Source organism: Rhinoderma darwinii, chromosome 3 (genome assembly GCF_050947455.1).
Source record: "Rhinoderma darwinii isolate aRhiDar2 chromosome 3, aRhiDar2.hap1, whole genome shotgun sequence".
Taxonomy (NCBI): Eukaryota; Metazoa; Chordata; class Amphibia; order Anura; family Rhinodermatidae; genus Rhinoderma; species Rhinoderma darwinii.
In genome coordinates, this window is record NC_134689.1 from 338701428 (window position 1) to 338719351 (window position 17924).

General features: G+C 43.6%; 1 protein-coding gene across 4 annotated transcripts in view; it reads right to left on the minus strand.

Annotated features, from left to right (window-relative positions):
* The window catches only part of GOLM2 (golgi membrane protein 2), a 67654-nt gene that overhangs the window by 24781 nt on the left and 24949 nt on the right, over positions 1 to 17924 (minus strand). For 3 of the 4 annotated variants that reach the window (XM_075858425.1, XM_075858423.1, XM_075858422.1), the window contains exons 2-8: positions 10876 to 10930; positions 9617 to 9719; positions 9444 to 9528; positions 7274 to 7409; positions 3239 to 3319; positions 3060 to 3155; positions 280 to 417 (exon numbers count right to left, since the gene is read on the minus strand). In XM_075858425.1, coding sequence (XP_075714540.1) covers positions 280 to 417; positions 3060 to 3155; positions 3239 to 3319; positions 7274 to 7409; positions 9444 to 9528; positions 9617 to 9719; positions 10876 to 10930 — 694 coding nt within the window. The remainder of the gene's footprint in view (positions 1 to 279; positions 418 to 3059; positions 3156 to 3238; positions 3320 to 7273; positions 7410 to 9443; positions 9529 to 9616; positions 9720 to 10875; positions 10931 to 17924) is intronic. The other variant, XM_075858424.1, reaches the window with a different exon arrangement.

A 17924-nucleotide genomic window follows, 5' to 3' on the forward strand; every position in this document is an offset into this window, starting at 1 on the left:
TTTTTGCACCTATAATATCTTTATATTATAAAAGAATGTGCTTGCCAGGAAGGACCATGCAGAAAAATGACAATTATTACAAACCATTAACCGCAAACATGCCAGCAACACAATACCGGAAGGGAACAATAACGAATGACGACATTACTAGCAATGGAGTTTCACTACCGATAACATGTTGCAACTACAGCTATCCGTTTTTTCTTTTCTTTTTTTATAAAAAGGATTGTTTAATGAAAACATAAGAATTTCCTAAGCAATTCAGAATTTCAGACTTACTTTGCTTTATATTTGGAAACATCCTGGACTTGGTCTCTTTGGGGATTTGCTTCGGAGGCAGCTGACCAAAATGCAGAGCGTTGTCTTCTATGGGGGACAGAGACTCCTTCTTGGCAGCACCAGGAGGAACGTGCTTGGCTAAGGCAGTAAAAAAAAGACAATTTGCAGCTCTGCCCTTAAAGTCGTTTTATCCAAAACACATACCTCCCATATTGGTGGTTCATTAGTGTACCCTTGGTTTAACTGTACAGACATTTTTAAATTGACAGGTCAGCTCTCAACTTATTTTATTGGGAATACATTTATTTGCTAAAACATAATTCTGGAATTCTCTTAGATCTTTATGTTGTGTTGTCCCTCATTAAAATGTATAACTAAATTGACCGATGCGTGTTATCTTTCATATTATCAATAAGGTGCGTCCTTACAGTATCAGGCCGGATTCACACGAGCGTGTGCGTTTTGCGCGCGCAAAAGGTACATAACAGCTCCGTTTGTCATCACCATATGATGTGCGGCTGCGTGCTTTTCGCGCAGCCGGCATCATTATGACACTCTGTTTGTAAACAGAAAAGCACGTGGTGCTTTTGTGTTTTCATTCATAGTTTTTACTGCTTCCGTGTGCTGCGCGTGATTTTCACGCACCCATTGACTTCAATGGGTGCGTGATGCGCGAGAAATGCACAAATATAGGACATGTCGTGAGTTTTACGCAGCGAACACCCGCTGCGTAAAAATCACTGACTGTCTGAACGGCCCCATTGACTAACATAGGTCTGTGCGAAGCGCGTGAAAATCACGCGCGTTGCACGGACATATATCACGTTCGGCTGAATAAGCCCTTACACTGTAGGGACACGTCCCATTGACACAGGAACGGTAACACCCAGCTGGTAATCTATTCACGTATTTCCAGGTGGAATAAAAAGAAGAGCGACAAAATTCAGCTGTCTAAGAACCCAATCATTTACTAAAACCGACATGTCAAGAAAGCAGAGAGGTCCTCTAAGTTGTTCTGCCCAAAAGCATTACAGCGTATTCATAAGCTTTGTGCCCCCCATTGAGTGCTTTCTGGGTTTAGTTTAGAGCCTCTGTCGGTAGTGCTGTCACATTTGACATTAAAAGGGGTTATGTGGGGACCAAAAAGTATTAGCAGTGTAGTCACTGCAGTATGTGAGTACACTCGCTAATATACATTCTGGTCCCCCGTCGTGCTGATTCTTAGAATATCAGATTTATATAGCGCTGCCGGGGGGGACCAGAAGTCTAGTTGTACAGACTTTCTTCATGACGACACGACTCATCATGTGACTGGCCCCCCCCTGTACGGATATGAATCAGCGCAACGGGTGACCGGAATGTATATTATCGAGTATACTCTCATACTGCGGTGAGTACATTCTGGCTGTCAAATCGACAGACGTGGCTTCCGTACAGCGAATCCCAATGGCGCCCACCTGACCCCCTGTAATTAGGTCTCTCTGGGTTCTGTCTGGCACCATTGGGATCCATCGTATGGAAGCCGCAACATAGATGTGAACAGAACCTTTGATATATATTATTACTATTAGCATTGTATGTTCTATAATGTCCAGCCCTGCAGTTTAGAGTCTGCAGTCCACTATACTTTCCCCCAAGTATAATAATTTTATAGCGACATCAATACTCTTTTGCATAGGAGAAATGCAGCCATTCGAATGAATGGCACACTATGTATTGCATGTACGACTTGAGTCTGTCAGAGGGAGAGCCACTGCTTGTTAGAATCCCTCTGCTCTAGTATATAGAGGGGAGGACCAGTCTATGGCGTTCATACGCCCAAACAAGACATGTGTACAGGGGTGGTCTTTGTAAGAAAAAAACGGATGTGAGGTGACAGAATACTCGACATTACTATACAATTCAAAATACATAACCTTAGGAAACTGAGCGCAGAATTTCTTATACTTATCCAGTTCTTTTTTTTATAATGTAATGATTGTGTACTAGAAAATGTATGTTTAGACAACTCCCTATTGAAGGAAAAGGACAATAAAGTAGAGTTCACTTGAGCCCCTTCCCAACATCTGCCCTACATGTACAGGGTAGGTATGGAGCGGGTTCATGAGCTATGCATGCTCCATACGCAGCGGGTGTCAACTGTATATTAAAATGGACACCCTGCTCGAACGGTCGGTATCGGAGAAAACTCTGATCCCGGCTCTTTAACCCCTTTGATGCCGCAATCAATACAGACTGCAATATCTAAGTTGTTAGAGTGGAGCCCCTCTGTCACCCCATTTGCAACCTCACAACACGATCGTGGGATGAAGAGGAGTGGTCATGGCAGCCGGGGGCCTAATAAAGCCCTCAGGTCTGCCACGTTAGTCCTCCTATTAAAACCTGCCAGCACAATACACCGCAATACATAAGTATTGCAGTGCATTGTACAAGCTATCAAACGATTGCTTGTTTAAATCTCCTAGGGAGTAAAAAAAAAAAAAAAAAAAAAAAAGAAACAAATAGTACAAAATATGGTTTAGTAAAGTTTTTAACAATATAAAGATTCAAAAGTTTTTTCATTTTTCAGTACATTATATGGTACATTAAATGGTGCCATTTAAAAATACACCTGGTCCCGCAAAAAACAAGCCCTCATACGGCTATGTCGACGAAAAAATAAAAAAGTTATGGCTCTCCTTATGGCTGGTAGGGAAAAAAAAAAAAAACTAAAAATGGCTGCCATGGTAAGGGGTCATCTAGCCACACTTCTATGTCAGCACAGTGCAAATGGTACCTACCTTGGGCATTTGCAATAGAGTCCGGTTGCAAAGAAGGTTGTTTCTCAGACTCCCCAATCTCATTTGCCAAAGCACCAAAGTCTACCTTCTTCTCAGCTACATAAGAGACGTGAATGAATAAAGAACTGTAAAACAGACCACGGAATAGTTCAACCCCATTATATCCACCTCAGACTTACCAGTGGGCACCGCGTCTGGCTTCGCTGGCTCACTGTCTTCTATTTCTGGCATTCCTGCATCCCCTCCAGCTTTGGCAGCATCTAAAGTGTAACATATCCAATCATAAATATACAACTAGATAATACACAAAAGACATTGATAATGCCATGCAGGAATGAAGTAACCTACACATCAACTTATAGCTTTCTAATGAAATGCAATAACCCATGCAAAGCATATGAGAAGGTCACAGATTTGTTCTGTCGTGCCATGAATGGAAATCGCCCTGCCTTCCTTCTGTAATATAGAGGGTAATGGTCTTCCTGTGAAAAATAGCCCTACTGTGCGATTGGTTAGAATAGGGGAAACTAGACTGAGGACAGGGCCCGATGTGAGCACACGCTCTGCACAACACTGTGGAATATGTTGGTGCTATAGAAATGCCAAATAAGAAGATTAAATGCAAACAAAGGCACTCATTTTAAAGCGTAACTAAACTTTCGGCAAAAAAAATAAATATTAAACTGCTATTATGTCACTATGTGAACACATTACTACTACCAATTTTTTTCACTGCAAAGTACCTTTTTTTGCAGCTTTTTTTTTTCTTGCGAAACAGTACACATCTATTTTCTCACACTTCCTGATTTTGACCATTTGCTAGGGACACGTCTTACCGTGTGTGATGTTTGCCAGTACTGCATGCAATATTCAATCTGCCCATAGGACGGTCTCTCTGCCTCTATGTACTATACAGTTCTCTATAGAGCAGCAGGCAGCAGAATGCAGGGAAGAGAATGTGATGCGCTCTGCTGCTGTCCGGTCTATAGTATGGGACAGGCGCTTCACTAGAAGCAGTGCAGGTCTGGCGGCTCCCTGTACCCCTATTTCCCCTCTCTATACACTTGTGGAACTGGCAGCAGCAGAGAAGAGAATGTGATGAGCTCTGCTGCTGTCCGGTCTATAGTATGTGACAGGCGCCTTTAGGAGAAGAAGCGCAGGTCTGGCTGCGGCTCCCTGTACCCTCGCTAGACCTGCGCTTCTTCACCTAGTGAAGCGCCTGTCACATACCATAGACCGGACAGCAGCAGAGTGCATCACATTCTCTTCCCTGCGCTCTGTTGCTGCCGGTATAGAGAGGGGGGGGGGGGGGGAAGAGGGTACAGGGAGCCGCCGCCAGACCTGCTCTTCTAGTGAAGCACCTGTCGCCAGTGGCGGATCATCATTTGGGTGGCCGCCCGGAGCCCAAGGCTCCCAGGGGGCCTATGGCCGCTCGAACTGCATGGACCCCCTCATGCCCGGTGGCGTCACTAGCACCGGAGGGGGTGCCAGGGCCACACCCGTCATGAGGCAAGGAGAGCTTCTGTCCGACTCCCAGCTATTAGCAGCCGTGGTCTGTGCTGCGATCTTACATCTCCCTGTGCTGCTTTAGAAGCTACCCCTCCAGCCCCCTTTCCCTGCTCTACACACCTCCCCTTCTCCTGCTGTTACCAGTCAGGACGTGAGGGAGGGTAAACTGTCTGCGGCCCTGTGTCGGGCCATCAAGCTGCTGAACGCCCTTCACAAATATCCTACATAAAAGGAAAGTGCATGTGTGTTTACAACGTGTAGATGGATAGATTAGATTGGATAGATTAGATTGGATAGATAGAGTGTATATATGCAGAAATTCCGCTGCAGAAAAAAAAAACGGAATTTTTGCTGCAGAAAATGGTGCGTATTTTGCTGCGTTTTTCTCAATGTTGGGAGATGGTCACGCAGCAATTCTGTCCACTTTCCGCAGCAGGAATTGACATGCTGCAGTACGAGAAATACGCACCGCAGGAAAAAATGTCTGGTCGGAAATTTTACGCAGCGTCTGGATGAGATTATACAGATAATACAGTAGCAGCAGACTAAATTAGATGTGAACTATTCTCATCCACACGCTGCGTAAATGATAAGTGGGAAAAAAAAAAGCTCAGAAATTGACACGCGGTGCGTTTTTTTATTCCGCGGCATGTCAATTGTATTTGCGTAAACGCTGCTTATTTGTTTCGGGTTTTCCCTGTTTAATTCAATGGGGAGGTAAAACCCACAACAAATAACCGATGTTATGTAAAAACGCAATTTAGAAAAAATAAAAATCTTATACTTGCCCAGAATTCTGTTTCTTCGTCCGGGCCGGCCTCCTGGGATGACGTTTCACCCCATGTGACCGCTGCAGCCAATCACAGGCCAATCACAGGCTGCAGCAGTCATATGGGATAAAATTTCATCCCAGGGATGTGTATACAAGGAGGGAGTGCTGTATGGCACTATATACAAGGGGGGAGTGCGGTGTGGATCTATAGGGGGCGGTGTGCCGCTATCTACAGGGGGGCTGTGTGTGGCGCTATCTACAGGTGTGTGGGGGGGGGCGCTATCTACAGGGGGGCTGTGTGTGGCGCTATCTACAGGTGTGTGTGGGGGGGGCGCTATCTACAGGTGTGTGTGGGGGGGCGCTATCTACAGGGGTGTGTGTGTGTGTGTGTGTGTGTGTGTGTGTGTGTGTCTGTCACTATATACAGTGGGGCTGTGTGGCGCTATATACAGGGGGTTGTGTGTGTGGCGCTATCTACATGGGGGGGTTGGTGCTATCTACAGGGAGCACTGTGTATGTGGTGCTATACTTTACAGTGTGTGACACAATTCTATTCAGAGGGCAGTGCATGGTGATATTATATTTAGGAGCTGCAGAAATGGGTCATGGCCGGGAGAAGTCGTCATGAGCTCTGGACCAGGTGGAGAAGAAAAGAGGAAAAATAAAAACTACTAGCATCTGAGACGTCGTCACCTGTGAGTCACTGGATTTGTAGAGAATCTGTCCCCTCTCCTGACGTGTTTATTATTGGAAAACCTTGTATTCCACATAAAGTCTGTGCAGTCCAGGACTGATAGAAAAATTGGTGTTACCAATCCCCTGGTCAGGAGGATGTGTCCCTGCACAGTGTGATACTGTCAGTATGTAGGGACACAGCCCTGTGAAAGGGGAATCGTAACACCCATTTGTTAATGCTTGCGCAAAAAGGTAGTGTTAGCAATAGTTACGACGCGGCAGTGTGGCGGTGGAGAAAAGGGGCCCAAGTTTGGGTAACTGCCCAGGGTCCATGGTCTTCTTAATCCGCCACTGCCCGTCGCACACTAAAGACCGGACAGCAGCAGAGCTCATCACGTTCTCTTCCATGCACTCTGCCTGCTACTCTATAGAGAACTGTATAGTACATGGAGGGAGAGAGACCGTCCTGACGTCACGATGGGGGTGTGCACGTCTGACGTCAGGATGGGGCCGTCCACCCGTAAACACAGGCAGCTCAGTCCGAACACCGAGTACATGCAAACGGTCTATGGATTTCTGCTAGCAACAGGAGTGGCCATTTAAAACACATAACACAAAAAGGAGCCCAAATTCATTAATAAAGTAGATTACAAAATATATTTATATTACACATGCTGCTAGAAAATAAAAAGTTGATTGAATGTTTAGTTACGCTTTAAGGGATGTTGCAACGAACAGGGATCATAATGAGGAAATCTCAGCTCTTTGTGACTACTCTAGTAACCAGTGTGAATACTACAATACTTTAAAAATATTTTTGTTGATAGTCAAAACAAAAAATTATATTATAATATATATATTTTTTTTATTTTTTTTAAGTGTATAATAAAAACTAGTTTTAAAGAAGTGATACGATGGCTATATACATGAAACCTCCAGATACTCAATAGCACGAGGGAGGGAAGTGTCTCGCTGTGGCTTATCTCCCAGCACAAGAAATTATCAGGCATGTTGTAATCCAACATTCACGTTTTACACATCTGCCGTCAGGAGGCCCCTATACACATTCGTTTGTCCGATTACGCCAACATTAATCGAATTTGAAGGAGCATCTTAAATGGAGTTGTCACACCCCAGAGAACCAGCAAAGTACGATTCCTTCGCCCAGGAACACGTGATACACCATAGCAGCTTGTTCATCCAGCAATGATCCTGGATGAACAAGTCAGAAAGTATACAGATGGAAGAAGTGCTTTACCTCTGTCAAAATGTAGGCGGTTACTTGAAGGGTCCTCTGCACGTTCCTCTTTGGCTATGGTGGCAATTATGTGCATCTTATTCTCAGGTTCAACTTCACCGGCTTCCACATTGCTGGGGAACTTCTCTGCTTCCTCCTACAAGAAAGAAATAAAAAAAAGGTTTCGTTTACACAGTGTTACTACCACATCAGTTCTTTTTATAGAGATGAGGGTTTTGTCAGATTCAAAAGTATTAATTTAAAAACAGCGCTATCCGAAAAAGTTTCAGACTAATCTCAAGATGAATCCGAACCTGTAATTCCACCCAAACATAAACCATTAAAAAAAAAAAAAAAAAAAAAAAAAATGGTTGTCATGTCATCACAATATGGATTGGTTGGCTGAATCCTAACAATAGGTATATGACATAAAAATATGACTGACATAACAAGCAAATGATATAAACACTATCAGGGGAATAGAAGTAATCACCAGGGAAGTGGCAGCTTACTGTTCAATACTACCGCAGTAATGTAGTAAAGTATTAAATAGCAGCCACAAAGACAAAAATCAATGGGAGGTGGTGTGGCTGTTTAATAGACAGAAGCGCACTTCTTTGGCTGACCGAGGTAGACCCAAAGCTCCAAAATAGGGATCATGGAAAGGAGGTATTCCAAATTTAAAGGGATTTTCCACTTTGAAAAGTAGATCCCTCTAATCTGAAATTTCCCTAGGAGTTTGGAGAAGTTTGTCCTACCTTGTTAGGCCTCATGCACAGGGCCGTAGCAGTGTGCACCGTCCGGGATTACGACATGGACGGCCGCGGAGTGTCATCTGCGGGCCGTCCGCAATTCACGGATCGTGCACACATTCAGTTCAATGAGCTCAGACCGCTAATCCTGACCGTATCGTCCTATTTCTTTGCGGTTCGGGGTTCCCAGCCAATGCACAGACCGTGGAAACCACGGTCGTGTACATGGGCCCATAGAAATGAATGGGACCGCAATTCATTTGCACTTTTGCGGATGAATTGCAGACTCAAAAACACGTTAGTGTACATGAGGACTTAGTCTACCTTTACACAAGCATAATACGGGTGCTCTTTTGTGGCCGTATTATGAAAGCAATACTTGGACCGCCGTAGTTCTTCATAACCGGAGCTAGAGCACCATAGGCTCCCGTTCTGATAAACCGCAGGCAGTCCAGGTGTTGCATTCCTAATAAAATAATCCATATTATGCATGTGCGAAATCAGCCTTGGGGAATTGCATAATGGGTCATTCTTACCTCCCCATACACATGCATGGATGGAGAGAAAAGTGTTTAACGGTGGTTTATCTTTCAGCGCGACAAATGATCAGACATGCTGAAATTTAAAATGCCCCATCCTCGTTTCTCTCAACATCTACTGCTGAGGAACAGTCGTGAGACCCCTATACACAGTCGGGATACCGCAAAATTAACTTAATGCGCATGAGCAGCTTAAAGGGACTGCCTCAAAAGAGAGCCCCTTTTATACGGGAGCCGCCGCCATGAAGGGGCTGTCTTCATGAGACAACAGCAGTGGGAAAGGCTTCGCTACTAAAAAGATCAGTTGTTAAAGGCTATTACACATTAGAAATAGTATTTCGTTTTTATTTTTGATAAAAATTTGTATCAGTGTGTTTGGTGCAACTTTCTAAATACTTTTTATTTTTACTTCGAGATGCAGCTGCTTTGTATACTGTATACAGAGCAGCTGTATCTTGCGCGGAGACCTGAATCTGTCAGGTCCGCGGGACTGACTGGTTCAGTGACAGCGGGTCCTGGGTGTCTCTGACATGCAGGATCCACCTATTATCGATCACATCTAAGTGATGAACTTATATGTGATCGGTAACAATTCGATCCTGCATGTCAGAGACACCCAGGACCCGCTGACCTGACAGATACAGGTTTCAGCGCTAGATACAGCTGCTCTTTATACAGGATACAAAGCAGCTGTATCTCAAAAAGTAAAAATAATTTTTAATAAAGAGTATTTAGAAAGTTGCACAAAACACACTGATAGATAATTTTTATTTCAAAAAATAATAATTTCAAAAAGGTGTATATAGCTTTAATTAGATTTCTCTTAACATTTTATCAAAAGTAACTTAAAAAATACAAACATGTGCTAGTCTACAAGTAACCTTCTCTTATTCCGCCCACCTTGTCTTTGTCCGTCTGCTGGAGTCTCTGTATGCTCTCTTCACATTCACGCTTCTTATCCGCCAGCAGTTTTGCGCACTGTTGACTAATATGAAAATCGTAGAATTAGTGGACTAGTTAGTGTACATGTAACCATATAACCATTGCAGCGGAACAGAAGGATTTGTCCTGACCTCTCTTCCCTTAGCGTCCTCTGGAGAAGGGTATTATTGTTCTTGTTCTCATGTAGCTGATCCTCCTGTTGCAGAAATTCTTGACGAAGCTCATGTAACTGTTCTGTAAAGGCAGGAACAGATTATACCGGGAGTGGTAAAGAGAGACGACATTCCTAAATATTACCGCAGTTAGCATTCAATGGCACCAGCCAATCAGAAGACTGATCGCTTAATATAATGTATTCAATATAGGGATTTCCATCTAATTATACCTTTCAAACATGTTTTGATATAAGTGGGACAAATTTTGTATGGAAATTAATTCTAATTATTGCAAAACTATTAACAAATGCATTTCCAAACTGACCTACATGAGATATTCCATGCGGATGTCTGATAAATGCTACAATAGTACAGCTAATGGCGAGAGATGTTTCAAGGATGTCTGACATATTTTTGGCTTTATGGGGCCGATTTCTATGGGTTTTAAACAATAGGATTACTACTATGGAAACCAAAGGATAAAGCTGGCCATAAAAATAAGATCTATCAAATGTGAATGAAGTCAGGCCAACCGTCCTTGATGAAAACAAGTATCAGGCACGTTAAATGGTGTCTGACAGCTGCTTAACCCCTGAAGTAAGTCTGCATGCTCAGCCCATCCGATCTTACATATTTATGCGAGTGAGCTATCGGACTAACGCTCGTTCAGCTGACGGAGATCTTAGGTCTATGGCCAGCTTTACACTCATATTTAATGATGCTATCAAATTTCACTGGCTCGTTTTCAGACCTTGTAGAAAAAGAAATGGATCTTTTTCCTACAAAAGGGGGGGGGGGATTATGTTCTATTCAGGACCTCCACTAATCAAGAATGTATTTTCTTACTCTGGAGGACCTGCACAATGATTTCAAAGACCATCATGTAATGCTTAATCTGCCCTGTGGTGGCGCTGAACATAATTGAGCACTTGCTGAAAAGGTTTATAAAATAGAAAAACTAACAACCCCTTTAAGGGTCATCATTTCTTTAGCTTCATTGCGGCGGATCTGTTGCAGAGATTCCCGTCCCATGACTACATGAAAAATAACGATCGCACCCGATTCTGAGATCAGGCAAAAAGAAAACTGAAAATTCAGCAACGTTGGCATATAAATGTACAAAAAGTGAAACACAATGAAATGCAGTAATTTGTCATTGTCCTGTAAACCCACACAGTATTGAGAGACAGACAGACATTTATCCGGCAGTGCCAGGGCATACAAATATATCTTACCCTTCAGACGAGTGATGTCTGCCATCTGGAGTGACACGTTGCCCAGCAGCTTCTCCTATAAAACAGACAAATAATATTTATACAATGAGACTGCACCGTAAATAATACACCACAATCGTCGGCTGGTAAATACTAAACAGTCGTAGCTTACAAATTAATTTGCTTGTTAAAGAGGCTCTGTCACCAGATTTTGCAACCCCTATCTGCTATTGCAGCAGATAGGCGCTGCAATGTAGATTACAGTAACGTTTTTATTTTTAAAAAACGAGCATTTTTGGCCAAGTTATGACCATTTTTGTATTTATACAAATGAGGCTTGCAAAAGTCCAAGTGGGTGTGTATTATGTGCGTACATCTGGGCGTGTTTACTTCTTTTACTAGCTGGGCGTTGTGTATAGCAGTATCATCCACTTCTCTTCACAACGCCCAGCTTCTGGCAGTGCAGACATAGCGTGTTCTCGAGAGATCACGCTGTGACGTCACTCACTTCCTGCCCCAGGTCCTGCATCGTGTCGGACGAGCGAGGACACATCGGCACCAGAGGCTACAGTTGATTCTGCAGCAGCATCGGCGTTTGCAGGTAAGTCGATGTAGCTACTTACCTGCAAATGCCGATGCTGCTGCAGAATCAAATGTAGCCGCTGGTGCCGATGTGTCCTCGCTCGTCTGACACGATGCAGGACCTGGGGAAGTGACGTCACAGCATGATCGGCCAGAAGCTGGGCGTTCTGAAGAGAAGTGGATGATACTTCTCGTCAGAACGCCCAGCTAGTAAAAGTAGTAAAAACGCCCCGATGTACGCACATAATACACGCCCAGTTGTACTTTTACTTTTCAACACGCCCAGTTGTACTTTTGCAAGCCTCATTTGCATAAATACAAAAATGGTCATAACTTGGCCAAAAATGCTCGTTTTTTAAAAATAAAAACGTTACTGTAATCTACATTGCAGCGCCTATCTGCTGCAATAGCAGATAGGGGTTGCAAAATCTGGTGACAGAGCCTCTTTAAAGAGGCTCTGTCACCAGATTATATGTGCCCTATCTCCTACATAATCTTATCGGCGCTGTAATGTAGATTACAGTGGTTTTTATTTTGAAAAACGATTATTTTTGATCAAGCTATAAGCAATTTTAGATTTATGCGAATTTGTTTCTTAATAGACAACTGGGCGTGTTTTTAGTTTTGATCAATTGGGCGTTGTACAGAGGAGTGTATGACGCTGACCAATCGGTGACCAATCAGCGTCATACACTTCTCCTTGTTCCAGCCCATTGTTAGTGTGATTGTGCAGTGAAAGAAGCTGGGCTGGAACAATGAGAAGTGTATGACACTGATGGGTCACTGATTGGTCAGCCTCATACACTCCTCTGTACAACACCCAGTTGGTAAAAAGTAAAAACACGCCCAGTTGGTCATTAACCCCTTAATGACCGGGCCATTTTGCACGTTAATGACCAAGGATTATTTTTTGTTTTTTCACGGTCGCATTCCAAGAGTCGTAAGTCTTTTTTTATTCCGTCTACATAGCCGTATAAGGGCTTGTGTTTTGCGGGACGAGTTGTATTTTGTAATTGTACCATTTTTAGATGCTTATAATATATTGATTAACTTTTATTAACTTTATTTTAGGAGAGAATTGAAAATAAGCAGCTATTCCAGCATTGATTTTCACGTTATAAATTTACGCCGTTTACTATGCAGCGTAAATAACATGTTAACTTTATTCTGTGGGTCGGCACGATTACGGGGATACCAAATATGTAAAGGTTTTATGTTTTCCTACGTTTGCACAATAAAAAGCCTTTTAGAAAAAAATTACTTGTTTTTGCATCGCCGCATTCCAAGAGCCGTAACGTTTTTATTTTTCCGTCGATGTGGCCGTACGTGGGCTTGATTTTTGCGGGACAATGTGTAGTTTTTATTAGTACTATTTTGGGGTACATAGGACTTATAGATTAACTTTTATTTTATTTTTTATGGGGGGAATGGGAGAAAAGAGAGAATTTTGACGTTGTTTTTTGCGTTTTCTTTGGACGCCGTTCATCCGGCGGTTTAATTAATATGTTCATTTTATTGGTCAAGTTGTTACGATCGCGGGGATACCATGTATGTGTATGTGTGATTTGTTTTGACCGTTTTACTAAATAAAACCACTTTTTGGGCCAAAAAAGTAGTTTTATTTGACTTTGACTGTAATTATTTATTTATTTTTTTTACAAACTTTATTTAACTGTTTTAAATTTTTTTTTTTTTAGTCCCACCAGGGGACTTCACTATGCGATGTGCTGATCGCATATATAATGCTTTGGTATACTTAGTATACCGAAGCATTATTGCCTGTCAGTGTAAGATGCTGAAGGCAGACCTGGGGGTCTTTGTTAGACCCCCGGCTGTCATGGAAACCCGACGGCGACCCGCGAATTGTTTGCGGGGGCGCCGATCGGGTGACAGAGGGAGCTCCCCCCTCTGTCAAACACATTAAATGCCGCTGTCACTATTGACAGCGGCATTTAATGGGTTAAACTGCCGGAATCGGCGCGCGCTTCGATTCCGGCAGTTGCAGCAGGAGCCAGGCTGTGTATAACAGCCGTGCTCCTGCCGCTGATCGCGTGGGTACACTGGCAGTACCCGCGCCATCACAGGACGGATATATCCGTCCTCCTGCGCGAACTAGCAGCTGCAGAGGACGGATATATCCGTCCTTCGGCGTTAAGGAGTTAAGAAAGTCATTAGCATAAATCTAAAATTGCTCATAACTTGCTCAAAAATGATAGTTTTTCAAAATAAAAACCACTGTTGTTATCTACATTACAGCGCCGATCAGATTATGTAAGAGATAGGGCACTTATAATCTGGTGACAGAGCCTCTTTAAAGGGGCTGTCTGGTTTAGAAAACCCAATTTCAAATACCATATTAGGGAATTCTGAGTTGGAGGGGAGTCTTCCACTGGAGATCTCCATCTAGTAGCCGGAGCGGAAAGCAGCTAAAGAGAGCAGTACAATCCGTATACAGTAAACTACTCCTAGCATTCCTGCAGGCACACAAAATATTCAGCACAGAATGGTCCTACAAAAAAAATGGTGTTCAAGGGTGGAAGGTAGACCTTCTCTCTGACATAATCCCGAAACAGAAATGGCCTGCTGCAATACGGGATCAGAAAGTTACTTCAGTTTATTCCTTTTCTCCAAGGTTAGGTCTATTTTTAGTATAATCACAGGACTGGTTTGGTGTGCACTTTACACAGCTTTATCCGTTGTCCGACTTAAAGGAACAGTGTCACCCAAAAAAAATTTTTAATATCAGTTTGATGTTAGTGTTTTATTAAAAACGTTTGTATTAATTTGTGTGTTACTTTTTTTTATTTTTACACTTTTTCTTCCCTATGGGGGCTGCCATTTTTTTTTCCATTTCTGTATGTGTCGATTAACGACACATACAGACATGGAATACGGCAGCTCCAGTCCATAGGAGTCAATGAACGGGACCCGTCCCATTGACTTTGCACTATGGCTCTGTCCTGCGCAGACGCAGGTCAGAGTCACACAGAGCAGAGCAGCTGTTTGCAGGGAGAGAGCAGGCGCCATCTTGAAGACCAGCTGCACTGCAGGTAAGATGTGTGTCTCTGCATGTCCCACTCTCTACCTCACAGACCCCGCTCTCGTGAGCCCTGCCCTCATGCCATAGTTGTGTGGTTCTGTCTGCGGTGATGGCGGTGGGTGGCTCTGACACCCGCCTCCCCCGTCGGGTCATCTCAGGACAGAAGGGGTGTCCGGATTGGAGACACAGCGCCGCACCTGTCCTCAGGTTGTGTCTGGTATTGCAGTTCACCTCCATTGAAGTGAATAGGACAGAGCTGTAATACCACACACGACCTGAGGACAGGTGCGGCGCCATGTTTTCCTGGACGACCCCTTTAAGACTTTTCCTGTGTGTGTGTGTGTGTGTGTGTGTGTGTGTGTGTGTGTGTGTGTGTGTGTGTGTGTGTGTGGCGCAGAGTGGAGTGTGCACGGGCGCCGCTGATACTTCATAGCCGCTTATCAGCTGTTTTGAAGAATCAGCGGCGAGAACACACACACACACACACACACATATAAAATCAAGTGTAATCAAGCGTTTTTTCTGTGTTTTTTTTGCACGTAAAATTTGCAAAAAAAAAAAAAAAACATGGCAAATACACGGCGTGTGAACCGGTCAACTGAAAAGTCATTCACTTCACTTTCATCATTCTAAGGCTGGGTTCACACGACCTATTTTCAGGCGTAAACGAGGCGTTTTACGCCTCGATTTACGCCTGGAAAGACGGCTCCAATACGTCGGCAAACATCTGCCCATTCATTTGAATGGGTTTGCCGACGTACTGTGCCGACGACCTGTAATTTTACGCGTCGCTGTCAAAAGACGGCGCGTAAAATAACAGCCTCGGCAAAGAAGTGCAGGACACTTATATACAGGACACTTCTTGGGACGTAATTTGAGCCGATTTTCATTGAATTCAATGAAGAACAGCTCCAAATTACGGCCGTAATTGACGCCTCGCAAAACGCGAGTACGAGCAATTACGTCTGAAATGACGGAGCTGTTTTCAGCTGAAAAATCGGAAGCAGAACGCCTACAAGCATCTGCCCATCGGTTTCAATGGGAAATACGGCGTTCTGTTCCGACAGGGCGTTTTTTACGTGGTCGTTTTCCAAAAACGGCACGTAAAAAGACGCCCGACCAAAATGAAGTGCACATCACTTCTTGGGACGTTTTTGGAGCCGTTTTTCATTGACTTTATAGAAAAACCGCTCCAAAAACGGCCGTTAAAAAACACGAGTTTGATTAAAAAAATGGCTGAAAATCAGGATCGGTTTTCCCTTTGTTTAGTAAGCGTGTGAACATACACTTAGGCCTCATGCACACGACCGTAGCCCGACCGTAGCCGTGTGCACGCCCGTGATTTTCGTGTCGGCCGGCTGCGGACTGTCAGCGGACTGTCAGCCGCAAGCCGCCCGCACATGCACATGGCCGGGCCATTGTTTTCAATGAGCCCGGACCGCAACTCCGGACCATAATAGGACATGTCCGTACTTTCTGCGGTCCGGGTTCCCGGGCCGTGCACGGACCGCAAAAACTACGGTCGTGTGCACGGCCCCATAGAAAAGAATGGGTCCGCAATTCTCCCGTGGATTTGCGGGGGAATTGCGGACGCAAAAACACGGTCGTGTGCATGAGGCCTTAGCCTTTTGGTGTGTCCTATAACTTCTTCCAGCTGCAAAATCACACCCAATATGGCTGCCAGACACTGCTTAGCAATTTGAAGACACCTTTACCTGGCTTGTGAGAGGGGGGGTGAGATTCCCTCCCACATTTACAGCAGCTATGAGTCAGGTTGCTTTGCCTTATTCACCTTGCTGTAATTCTGGGAAGTGCTCCCCCTGGTGGCCAACATTGGAAAACATGTCAAATTATTATTTAATTTTTAATACTTTCCACCATACGGAAAAAAAAAATAAAATACAGCAAAAAACGTAAAAAATATAATAGAAATAAGTAACGACACTTAAAAAAAAAAGGTTTAATTTGCGACACATTCCCTTTAACCGCCTTTAGCTCAAATACAATCAATCTTTCGAAAAGAATGACACACCTTTTGGACTTTACTACTGACAAGGTTGTACCATGGGATGTACGCCAAAAAAAAAATTAATAGCCTACTGAATTGGAGAGCAAAGTCTTGCTCACTCCCCAGGTTCACTCAAAGTTTCTGCTGTTATCTTTATTATTTTAGTCCAATGAGGTGAGGGTTTAAGTACGCTGGCGAGGTGTGTAACAAACAAATATTTATCGACATCCATGAGCCTTCTCTCTCTTAAGGTCCATTTACATGGGCCAATGATCGTGAAAACGATTGTGTATATGAATGCTTGTTCCCGATCATTGCCCTATGTTTACAGAGCAATGATCAGCCGATGAACGAGCAAATGCTCATTTAAAAAAAAAAACAAAAAAAAAAACGGCAGATCGCATAGTTTATGCAGTACTAAATATTATTGTTATTGGCAGCACATCGCTCGGTTTCTGCCGTGATGGAAATGTATGGGGAAGAATGATCGTAATAACGATCGCTCGTCCCCATATATAACCAATTATAGCTTGGGAAAAGAGCAAACGATCAACGAGCGGTCTCGTTGATCGCCGTTCGCTTTCACAGCCCATATTGGCCCGTGTAAAAAAATAAATAAAAAAAAAATACTTTGTGCCACGGCTAAATATTACATTTCTCTGTTAGATCATGCAAAACATTAGCATGTTTTAATTAGAATCATTAGAAACTTCTGTGTCTAGATATTGATGTTGCATACTTGTTTTGGCACCCCCTGGTATTCTTCCCTCATTCATTCTCAGAACATCCACCTAATGTGTCCAGTGCCAGTGATCATACATGCTCAATCCCACTGCCTGGAACTTCATGTACAATGGGTCGAGTATGGATTCCGGCTATTGTGTAGGCCATACATCTTAGATATCTGCCGGCCGAACATCTGAAAGCTATTCTTCCCAAGCCCCCCATACCCACATATGCTCAGGCAAGATTGCATGTGTACTCAATGTAGAGAGGGGACACATTAGAAGATAGTCAGGTCCAGATGGAAAAATTTATGGCCTGTTTAATCTATCTCACTATAGTGGATCTACTGGCTTCTGAACCCTTGTTGGGACCATGGAACTTAAAAAATTTTCTGAGGTTCTTAAATCTTTAGTGATTCTTAGGTACTGGACTAGGCATCTCCTTACGTCCAGGCAGTTAAACTGCTGTTCCCTCAGATTTTTCGGGGAATCAAAAAAGGAGGGGAGAATAATCTCTTGGTCTAGATGAAAAGGAGAGACCACCCTAGGAAGGAAACCCGGTGTAACGTAGGGTTCGTGGATCCACAGGGCCATACTGCCTTGGCGGTATGGCAGCTGGCCAACAGGGCGCAGGTCAGAGTCCGTAGTTCATATAGGGTACCAGTGGCAGCTCGGACAAGCAAGGCAGGCTTGGCTGGGACTAGGCAGCAGGTAG